The sequence below is a fragment of the Mercenaria mercenaria genome, chromosome 11 (assembly GCF_021730395.1).
Source record: "Mercenaria mercenaria strain notata chromosome 11, MADL_Memer_1, whole genome shotgun sequence".
Classification (NCBI taxonomy): Eukaryota; Metazoa; Mollusca; class Bivalvia; order Venerida; family Veneridae; genus Mercenaria; species Mercenaria mercenaria.
In genome coordinates this window covers 34,450,598-34,462,747 of record NC_069371.1, presented here as the reverse complement: position 1 = coordinate 34,462,747, position 12,150 = coordinate 34,450,598, and the positions used below count along the sequence as shown (strand labels likewise).

Sequence of the window (12,150 nt, the reverse complement as noted above, 5' to 3'; positions counted from 1 at the left end):
TTTTTCTAAGTCCACAAAAAAACTCCTTACCAGGTAGAGATACCTTAAAATACACCTAAAATTAGAAAGTAACAACTATGTTGTACCACAGAAAAGTGGTCTTGGGTTTTCCCTACGGTCAATTATAAAAAAGTTACAATATAAGTTATTTATAGTAACAACTAAGGGAAGTTAATCTTAAAAAAAAATAAAAAAAAAAAAAATTGTAAGTCCACACAGAATTCCTTACCAGGTAGAGATTGGTCAAAATACACCTCAAAATTGGATGTAGCATTTATAGTAACAACAAAGGGAAGTAATTCTAAAGAAGGGAACTGCGCAAGACACTTCGTCTCATGATGGTGTATAATTGTGCCAAGTTACATCAAAATCCCTCTATGCATGAAGAAGATATGCTCCGGACAAAGTTTTCATTCTTGTATCCTTTGACCTCTAAGTGTGACCTTGACCTTAGACCTAGGGACCTGGTTCTTGCGCACGACACTCCGTCTCATGATGGTGAACAATTGTGCCAACTTTCATCAAAATCCCTCCATGCATGTAGAAGATATGCTAACCCTAACCTAACCCTAACCCTATATTTAGTAACAATGACCTTGACCTTGATCCCAGAAACCCCAAAATCAATCCCAAGCTACAACTTTATATAAGTTTTGTATACACCAAGTTTCATCATGATAGCTCATTCCTAAGTTAAGTTATTGACCGGAAACCTTTTTTCTATTTTAAGTAACAGTGACCTTGACCCCAGAAACCCCAAAATCAATCCCAGCCTTTGTCTTGATATAAGCTACATACATACCAAGTTTTATTCAAATATCTTTACCGAAACAAAAGTTATTGACCGGAAACACCAGTTTGATGCCGCCGCCGCCGCCCGCCCGCCCGACCGACATCTACCCCAATCTAATAACTCAGGTTTTCGTAGAATAATCAGCACTACCAAAGTAATGGTACTCTCTAATGACCTATATTATTTTTTCAGGTTGATATTTAGGAATGGGGGATTTGGGGAAGATTATTTGGGTGAGGGCTTTAAATTAGGAATATACAATAGTTTTTATGGAATGAAGTCAAATATTGTGATATCATTAATGTACATTGAGATTGATTTTAATAGTCTTTATTACAGATTCCCTGCTTGTGTCTTCCTAAGAAATTAAATGTTATATACTATTTGCACATGAGCATAGTCAGAAAGCCGAAACAGGCTTGGAAGTGTTAATAACCACTTAAGGCATGCCGCTGCCTCTGAATAATTTAATATCATTTACTCATATTAAATATCAATGTATACAAACTTTGTCACAAACGTTATGGGTGTAAAATGATGTCAAAAAATGATGTCCTAGATCCATAGCAGTCCAGTAATTGGTTATCATGCCCACTTCCAATTATTCAGAATTAAGCTCAAAACTAGTACCTATGGATTAGCATTCAAATTTTGATTCTGCAACATGAAAAGGTTTTTTTTTGCATGTAGTATTTATGCTAAAAATACACAGGACTTCTCAACATTATTCAAATTAATTGCTTTTTTGTGTTAAAGGCAAATCTGTTTCACCTCTAGACTAAAATAATGGGGTCTGCCTTCAACTAACAACCTTACGACAGTGCCTAAGTAAATACACAGTTTTATATGTCCTTATAAATTGCTCAGCTGAACAGCACACTCATTTCGTAATCTTGTGTGTATATCTACTGAGCCAACTAGGCATGTCCCCATTAAACTTACTGACTTGTTCAGAACAGTATCAAATAACACTCTTCTAATGTGAATGAACCGAGATCTAAAAAAATAACACAAATCTGAAATAACAGTAAGAACATACAGAGCATATCTCCCTAAATCTTGGTGACATTCAAAAATGAATGAGGTACTGTTTATTCAATTTCATGAAAATGCCTTTTATGCTCCTTACTACATAAGCTTCATTGTTCACAGCAGTATCTGATTTCGCAAGAAAATGGTCACTTTGATTCTGTTGTTTTTACATCCGTGGAACGAGGAAGTAAAATGTTCATGTGACAAAAAAATAGCCTAATTACTGTCATCTCAGCAACAATACAGGTATGTTTTCATGAAGTAGCTCCTCAATATATTTGTACAGAGATACTAAATCAAGGTAACAGAATACACATGACACCAAGAGAAGTTTTTTCTTTTTTCAATTTTGTTATCGACAGTCTTAATACAAAAGCCCTTGTAAGACATAGTAATTTTGTTCTAACTAATGTCTGTTATCAAATGCGACAAAATTAGTAATGCTTCTACATCAGAAAAATACTACCTTTTCATCCACAGTTCTACCCAAATCATCCTTAATCAAGTCAAAAGTAAAAAAGTTATAAAACTGACTATGTCAACACAAATTAATCAATACTGAAAACAAAGCATAATTAGCTTTAAAAAAATTTTGCTGACATTATATATATATAATTTATATATATATACACTTGTCAATGACAAGTTGTCATTCAACTGTTTTTTTTATAGATACCAGTAAATGAAACTTGTGAGAGAAAGCGTGTACAGAAATATGAAGTGACAGGAATGAGCCCTGCAGAGAAAATGGGAAGCATTGGTAACAAAGCACATTCTCATTCTATTTTAGGCCTTTATATTCAGCAAAATAATTTCATACTTACTGATAAGGGTAGAGTGTATGATGTGTAAAAGAAGCAAACTTTAAAGCATTTTTTAAAGGAAAAAAAAAGGTTTATGTTTAGTCAGACAGATCCTTCGTATTGATTTAATAGCAAATTATCACAGATAAGGCAAAATTAATGAATTTTTGAACTGTTGAACTTTGTGCAATGGTAAGATTTCTACAGTGCAGAATAAGTGGACAAATCTAAGGTCCTTGACAGATAATCTCTCTTAACTCTTAGATCATCCATAACATTAAATACAGATTACAATGTAATGCAAAAATCATTACATGAGAACGACATCAATACACTCAGCATGAATCACTGTTAATTAAATCTGAACTAAAGAATTTTATGTTATTTTGCAGATACTATAATGAATTTGAAAAATGGAAAACGGTATTATCTCAACTGTACTAATACTTTTTTAATTTCTCACTATCAAAGAGTTAACAAATAACAAAATATTCTCCAGAGATCCAAGATTAATCAATATTTTAAAGCTGTCCTTTAAGATTCCTGCATATTCATTTTATTGCAAGACATACTTGCTTTATGTGAAAAAACAGCTTTAAACACAAGACCAGTAAGATCTTTGGCATTCAAACTTCAACTTTGAATACCCAGTCACATACTGGTGCAACTTTCATTACAAAAATCACTGGAGAGTTTAACAGTTACAGAGGACAAGAAATTAGACAGAAAGAAAAGACAAAAGACACTTTTTAAAACTACTACTCCAGATCCTATTTCTGGGTTTAAACTTGACGACCAGTCTGGAAGCAGCAGCATATGATTGGTTATATTTCAGCACAATTTTGAAATTAACCAATCGTATGGCTGCATTTGGAAACTGGTCTCTTTAATCACCTCTGCAACCTTGGAGCATTGTAATGCGGAAGGGGGAAATGATATTCACTAGCTGCAGTAATCTTCAAACATGATGCCAGTAGTTGTTCAATATCCTAGCTATTGTCCATTTATAACAACCAACAACCTGAGTTAGTATAAATCTTAAGATGTTCACTAAAAAAGGGAAATGGCGCGTTTTTGTTACATATGATCAGGGAAAATGAATTACTAGCAAAACTATACAGAAGATACAAAAGGTTATAAAGCTGAAGAAACATACCCCATCAAACTATTTGTAAAGATGTGTAGAAAGAAAGAATTACTGTGACTGTCAGATTATGCAAAAATGCAATTTATGATAAGTAGAAGCCATGAGTGTCAATAGATAGTTCTTGGAGAACCATCTCTAACTCTGTGAATTTATAACTACTTATAACTACCTCTGAAGAGCCACATCTCCCTGCAAACTGAATTATTTTCTTTTCCATTAAACAAAATCCTCAGTAAATTAACCTCTCTAGACAAACTACCTTTATACAACAAACAGGCTTCATTCTTCCAAGTTCTGTTCACTCTAGAAGGCTACACAGTACTTGCAATGGTTTTATATTCCGTAACATTCGCAATCAATGAGGCTGGCATAACAGGCATGTTATTAACCAGAATTATTTCTTATCAATATACCTAGCCTCAAGTGGTAGATAGTTTCATACTGCAGACAGATTGTTAATTATACTGAATTTTGCAAATCTACAGTTACCTTCAACCAAATTTTTCGATAAGTAATTTTACTACTTATTACAAGCATGGTTCAAATCCTAAGCAGTGATGGGGCATCCCAGCTGAAGCAATGGGACTTTCACTATCAACAAACACCTGACACCTTACCTTAACATGGCTCCTATCCCTGGCATTCATGATACATCTCATTTCAAGTCATTCGACTTTTACCACTTGGCAACAAATAACTGACAACATAACTTTGCTCAAAATCCCCTGCACTGATAAGGCATTGGCCACAAAGAAACAAACACGCGACACCTTAACTCAAAACTGTTAAAATCTCCTGCATGGAGTAGGCATTAGTCACTTAGCAACAAACACCCGACACCTTAACTCAAAATTGTTAAAATCTCCTGCACTGATAAGGTACTGGTCACTTAGCAACAAACATCCAAACATTGCTACTAAACAGTTTTCAAATCCCCTGCACTGATGAAGCACTGTTCACTGGAAACAAACACCCAACACCATTATTCAAATCCTCATCACTCATAAGGCATTAGTAAGGCATTAGCCACATAGCAACAAACCCCTTAATTAAACAGGGTAAAGGATCTAGATCTACGACACCCATGCTAACAAGTGGTGCTATACTACCTCTGATTTCTTGGTGAGGGCGGAGTAGGCGACTCGTACTATCAAGGAGAACCAATACGTATGCAGAATGAGAAGAAGGCATAGCCAGCCATTGAAGAAAATCAGCGACGGCCAGAATCCCATAATTTCATTGCTTTGGTTCCAAGTTGCATTTAAAACCCTGAAACAACACAGAAAACCCTTAAAATGATACATATAAATTTAACATATACATAAAAAATATACACAATTATTGTGGATGATGAAAAGTCCTTTTCCAAGTTAAAAATGTTTTAAATGTAAAAACTTAACCTGGTAAAATTCACTAAAGTTTTAATAATTCGATGTAACTCTCAAGGTCTTCTGTTTTAAAATAAGTAGTTTAGGTGCAAGGTGTACTTACTTGAGTGGGTAACACACCAGTCTGGTAACAAACCAGACAACAGCAAATACAGCGAACAGAATATCACAGAGCCTATGGGCTTTTACATATTTCGCCAACTTTGCACCCTGAAACAAATAAAATATCTTGAATGAAGAGTCTGTATGCTAACACCAGAATAAATAATAATTTTTCCAACAGCACGTTCTAACTGAAGGGCTATGGTGGCCCTAGATAGGTGCAAGTTTCATAGCTCGCTTGAACAATTTTAGTAGATGTCACCCAAGGAAAATATCTGTGGAAATATTCTGATATTGGAACAGTGTTTTCTCACAAGGAATTTTTCCCACAATATACATATAAACATATCTTGACCATTATGCATAAACACTAAATGAAAAAGTGACTACACTCTCTGATGGCCATGTTATTAACAAACCAGAATAACTTAAACAACTTCTGTATAGGGTCACCACAGCCATTATAGGAAATTATTTAAGTACTGGAGTAGCGGTTTATAAGACAAGATATTTGAAGATTCTTCTATGTTAAGCTCTATCAGCTATGTTTTTTGACACACCACAATGACTGGAATGAATATTGTAGGTAATCAAAGTTGCATTTTTAGCAAGAACTTTTGAAATCCAGGCTAGTAGTTTCACAGATTTTTAAAGTACAACATAGCCACACAGAGAAAAGAAGCTATACCCACAGCTACCAAAACTACATCAAAACCTGAAATTTGAAGTAAAAAATGAGTATAATTCATGAAATATTGTTGCCACACTTTGTTTTATTTTTGTTGGGTTGAACGTCGCAGCAACTTTCGTGCTTTGTCGGAGGAAGACCCTAGGTACCCTTTCGTGCATTATTTCATCTGGGGCGGGCACCTTGGTAGTACCAACGACCTTCTGTAAGCCAGATGACTTCCTCACATGCAGAATTCAATGCCCTGATTGCAGCTCAAACCCACATCGGTGACGGGCAAGTGATTCCAAGTCAGCCACCTTGACAACTAGGCCAAAGAGGCCCCCTATGAACATTCTGTCTTTGATGTGGGTGATGATGTTGAACATCTATTTTACGTCTGAATTAAAGCCATCCAGTAATAACAGACACCGAGTGAAAGTGCTTTAAACTTTAACATGAAATTCAAGTAAAATAGGTGGCATAATTAATGAAATACTGGTGCATGAGTTATGGCACTTGAATCATATGACGCAGGGATGAGTAAGTATACTATTTCAAGTTTGAAGCAAATCTATCAAATAATATAGAGATAGTACCTAAGTTTTTCAAATTATAGTTATGAAGTTAAAAAACTGAATGAAGGCAAATGTCCATATATTTTTCAAAAATAGATATACAGACAATATTTTAACCAGAAGCGTAGAGTTATGAGCATTTAACATTTTCATGTAAAAGAAAATTTTGTGATCAAGGAAATGTAACTCTTCTTGAACATTAAGCATGTTGAGAGCAGAAACATCACAGGGACATAATATATCAAATATTTTCTAATTGGGTGCATTTGATTTAACATTCAATTGTGATCTGGATTGCTAAATAATGATCCATGATACTGTGTGCTAAAAATTTAGAATATCTGGAACAGTCTGTTAACAGAAAAAAGATGCTGTAGCAGAATGCAAATATATAAGCTCTAACCGGGACTTGAACCCAGGACCTCTCACACCTAAGGCTGACACTCTACCACTTCCCTATAACAGTAGTAGCTACAGCTACGCAGTTTAACTGCACCAATTACATTACTTGAACTGGAACAATTTTGTTACAATAACATCATTATCGGTGAACTCCGGATTATCGGCATATTCGCTTTGTTACCTAACGGCAAAGAAAAAATATAATCTAATGCTGCCAATGTTTTGATCGGTCAAAACTGCCGTGAATTCTCTGATGTGTTTTTTAGAGTATGAACTTACTAACTGGCAGTACCAGTGAAGTGAAACTTACACTGAATCTTATATATTTGCCCTTTTAGCAGCTGGCAAACTGCAAAGACAGTGATCTTTGTCAAAATATAATCAATTACTACCAGTTTCGAGAGGATTTCAATTGAAAGGAACTTACAGTTACAAACTAAACACCTTTCTGCAACACAATGAGTCATTAGCATTCACCGTCAATCAGTGTTATGACTAAGATCGACTGCCATTCATTCATTCCAATGATTCATAGACAGAGTCCGTTCTTTACATTTTTAATCGTAACCGGTGCACTTGTTAAAACCACTTTGTTTTGAAAAATCGAAGTACGCAAAGAGCTATGATACAGTCTCTAAATAATAATTGCTGTAACAAAAGCTGTGGATGCCGAGGTGGATTCCAGCGTGATTAAGATAGCTCTTCATATACGTTGTACGGCGAAGCTAAAAAGCTGTTGACAAAATTTACTATACACAAAACCGATTAATATATGTCCTATGCCTTACCTCTATCCAGAAGTCAGCACAGTCATGTATACACAACACTAGAGTTCCCACTCGTAAAAAGTTGCCAAGGTATGAAAAACTTAATAATGATACTGTAGCTATGTGATGTATAAACATTTCTACAAAATCCTGAAACAAGAGAATACATTCAGAATATAACAGTGAAAGTACATTTCCAAGCTGAAAGCTTCAGATAAAATGAGCCGCGCCATGAGAAAACCAACATAGTGCGTTTGCGACCAGCATGGATCCAGACCAGCCTGCGCATCCGCGCAGTCTGGTCAGGATCCATGCTGTTCGCTAATGGTTTCTCTAATTGCAATAGGCTTTGAAAGCGAACAGCATGGATCCTGACCAGACTGCGCGGATGCGCAGGCTGGTCTGGATCCATGCTGGTCGCAAACGCACTATGTTGGTTTTCTCATGGCGTGGCTCAAACCAAGTGAGACTTGTATATTTCACATCCTTAATTTTGAATTTTTTTGCAACATAAACACAGTGTTCTGGATGAATAACAGGGGAGATAAGAAGATCTTAGGTACGGCAATGCCTTATTAAGTCAATTCTCCTTTTCCTCTTTACTTCCTTAAGTTTTAGTAAAGATTTTATCAGAACTCAAATTCAACACAATTAGGAAAAGGATTTTCCATTGATTTTATAACTTAAGTCCTATTAAAAGTGACAGTAATTTTCAACCCAGCTCTCTTAATTCAGAGAGATTTTCCATATTAAGCAAGAACTGCTCCATCAATATTTTAAATAGTTTTATAATAATGAAAATATTAATAATGATCATGGTCTGCACTGGACTCAAAGGCAGAATCACTTGCTGCCAGCAGGCTAAAGGTTAATATAGATTTTCTATATATTTCCTCACTATTGTTAGAGTATCTAGACAACAACTTACCTTTCTTTTAACATCTAGAAATTGTGAAAACATAAGTGAGAGGTAAAATCCTAGTTCTATAATGTAGTACCAGTATATTGCTGTGTCTATATTCTGAAATGAAACATAACTTTATCTTAAAGTTAATACAAGGTATTGCTTAACCCTTAACCTGCTATATTTCTATAATGGACTGGTCCATCTTTCAATTTGGACAGTACCACTTATTACTCAAAGGGGTTTTCACTGAAAATTTACTGACTGAATAGCGAACAGTGCAGACCATGATCAGACTGCACGGATGTGCAGGCTGATCTTGGTCTGCACTGGTCGCAAAGGCAGAATCATCTGCCGCCAGCAGGCTAAAGGTTAAAATTAAACATTTACTACAGTACCATGTCTTTTAACAACACATCAATGGTGTCAGTCCAAAACCTCTTAACTGAAATTTGGAATGAAAATGGTTTTCTAATAAACCGCATCTGCAAAATTTCCCGCTCATTTCTACTGTCTCAGTAACCAATCCCATTATTTCAATACAACCATGTGAAAAAGACAAAAACATTGTTTCACTTAGTGATTTTTCACTCTTAACAAAATGGTGTATTTATGGGCTTTTGCAGTTAATGGTTTTATGCAACTTGAAATGTAACCATAATTTAGTCAGCCATAATGTTTCATCATATCAAATACCATTATAGTAACTACAATTGTCATGGTTTGCAGGAGAAGATTTGCATGATACACTTCAGTAAGATCAAAAATACTGTAAATGCGTTTAAGCAATATAATCAAAGTTAATGATTTGATGCTCTGTTGAACAGAAAATTCAAAAGTAGTTCTAAAGACCTAATTGCCCTTGAAAAGTATTTTTTTACAGAGTAGAGTGCTTGACGTATAAGCAACTGAAATAGACAAATGGTAATGTTGCATTCCAATACTTGTCTTCAACTTCGAGCCCCGATTGGTTGTTTCTGCAAAAACATAAAATTCAACAACTGCAGTTTTGTATTCTAAGGCTGATCTCCAAAGGCTAGAATTAACTAGAGCACCGCCTTGCGGGTGCAGACGCTCATCTGATTCTTTTTGTCTCTGTATAACAGAAATATTGTCCTACCCATGATTTTCTAAGTCCAAAAAGGGCCATAATTCTTAAAAAAAGCAAAGTAGAGTTACAGCACTTGCTGTGAAGAGTCAGCTTTAAATGATGAATAACTAAGTTTTAAAGCAATAGCTTTGACCATAAAGGACAAAAGTTGACCTAAACGCAAAACTTAACCAAGAAATCTGATCTTCTATGTCCAAAAGGGGCCATTATTCTTGCAAAAAGTAGGATGGAGCTATGTTTCTTGCAGTACATACTCAGCTTTTGATGGTGAGCAAGTGTTGCAAGTTTTAAAGCAATAGCTTTGATAGTTTAGGTGAAAAACTGACCTAAACACAAAATTTAACCAAGAACTCTGATCTTCTAAGTCCAAAAGAGGCCATTATTCTTGCAAAAAAACAGGATGGAGTTATCTTTCTTGTTGTACAGAGTCAGCTTTTGATGATGAACAAGAGTTGCAAGTTTCAAAGCAATAGCTTTGATAGTTTAGGAGAAAAGTTTACCTATACATAAAACTTAACCAAGAAATCTGATATTTTCTAAGTCCAAAAGGGGCCATAATTCTATCAAAAAGCATGATGGAGTTGTTTCTTGCTGTACAGCGTCAGCTATTGATGGTGAACAAGTGTTGCAAGTTTTAAAACAATAGCTTTGATAGTTTAGGAGAAAAGCTGACCTAAACATAAAACTTAACCAGGCAACGCCGACGCCAACGCTGATCAAGTGATGACAAGAACTCATCATTTTTCTTTTCAAACAAGAGATCACAGAGTGATCTTGGTGCTCACCAATGTACCATTTTTGAGTGTTCCAAATTTCAAGACTTATTGACTAGCTCAAGGTCAAATTTCATTTCCGTACACAACACTGTGCATGTGGTCCATGCATGTGGTCCAAATTTGAAAGCTGTAGCTTGAGAAATGTTAAAGTAGGTCACTAGATCAATTTCAAAGACAAAATTCTTTGTACACAAAACTATGCATATGCATGAAGTTTGAAGGCTGTAGTTTGAGAAATTTGAAAGTAGGTCACTAGGTCAATCTTAAGGTCAAAGTTTATTTCGGTACACAAAACTTTGCAAGTGGTCCAAATTTAAAGGCTGTAGCTTGAGAAATGTGAAAGTAGGTCACTAGGTCAAAATCAAGGTCAAATTTCATTTCAGAACACATATCTATGCATGTGGTCCAAATTTGAAGCTTGTACCTTCAAAAACCTGAAATTATTTGTTTGTTTGTTTTGGGTTTAACGCCGTTTTTCAACAGTATTTCAGTCATGTAACGGCGGGCAGTTAACCTAACCAGTGTTCCTGGATTCTGTACCAGTACAAACCTGTTCTCCCTAAGTAACTGCCAACTTCCCCACATGAATCAGAGGTGGAGGACTATGATTTCAGACACAATGTCGTTTATCAAATAGTCACGGAGAACATACGCCCCGCCCGAGGATCGAACTCACGACCCCGCGATCCGTAGACCGACGCTCTACCTACTGAGCTAAGCGGGAGGGCTCAAAAACCTGAAAGTAGGTCACTAGGTCAATGTCAAGGTCAAAGTTTGTTTAAGTACACAATCCTATGCATGTGGTCTAAATTTGAAGCCTGTAGCTACAGAAATGTGAAAGTAGGTCACTAGGTCAATCTTAAGGTCAAAGTTCATTTTCGATACACGAAACTATGCAAGTGGTCCAAATTTAAAGGCTGTTGCTTGAGAAATGTGAAAGTAGGTCACTAGGTCAAAATCAAGGTCAAATTTCATTTCGGAACACGAAACTATGCATGTGGTCCAAATTTGAAGCCTGTACCTTCAAAAATGTGAAAAGTAAGTTACTAGGTCAATGTCAAGGTCAAAGTTTGTTTCGGTACACAAAACTATGCATGTGGTCCAAATTTGAAGGCTGTAGCTTGAGAAATGTGAAAGTAGGTCACTAGGTCAAAATCAAGGTCAAATTTCATTTCGGAACACGAAACTATGCATGTGGTCCTAATTTGAAACAATCTTAGCAGAAGACCACTAGATGATGTCACATACAAAATATCAAAGCCCTAGGCCCTGTGGTTTTGGACAAGAGATTTTTCAATGTTTTTCCCTATACAAGTCTTTATAAACCATGTGACCCCCTGGGCGGGGCCATACTTGACCCCAGGGAAATAATCTGAACAATCTTGGTAGAGGACCACTAGATGATGCTTCATGCCAAATATCAAAGCCCTAGGCCCTGCTGTTTTGAACAAGAAGATTTTTAAAGTTTTTCCCTATATAAATCTATGTAAATTATAACAAGAGGGCCAAGATGGCCCTAGGTCGCCCACCTAAGAAACACACCATAACAGTGTAAAACATGTTTGACCTAGTAATTTCATGGAAACAAATAATCTGACCAATTTTCATTAAGATTGGACCAAAAAATTGGTCTGTTACGATAAAACAAGCATTTTCTTAGATATGACCTAGTTTTTGACC

General features: G+C 35.8%; 1 protein-coding gene across 3 annotated transcripts in view; it reads right to left on the bottom strand.

The window, feature by feature from the left end:
- Positions 1 to 12,150, bottom strand: part of LOC123532663 (ceramide synthase 6-like) — a 43,699-nt gene that overhangs the window by 8,079 nt on the left and 23,470 nt on the right. For 2 of the 3 annotated variants that reach the window (XM_045314185.2, XM_045314187.2), the window contains exons 6-9: positions 8,608 to 8,700; positions 7,701 to 7,829; positions 5,267 to 5,373; positions 4,885 to 5,044 (exon numbers count right to left, since the gene is read on the bottom strand). In XM_045314185.2, coding sequence (XP_045170120.2) covers positions 4,885 to 5,044; positions 5,267 to 5,373; positions 7,701 to 7,829; positions 8,608 to 8,700 — 489 coding nt within the window. Of the gene's footprint in view, positions 1 to 3,944; positions 3,972 to 4,884; positions 5,045 to 5,266; positions 5,374 to 7,700; positions 7,830 to 8,607; positions 8,701 to 12,150 lie in introns of all 3 variants that reach the window. The other variant, XM_045314184.2, reaches the window with a different exon arrangement.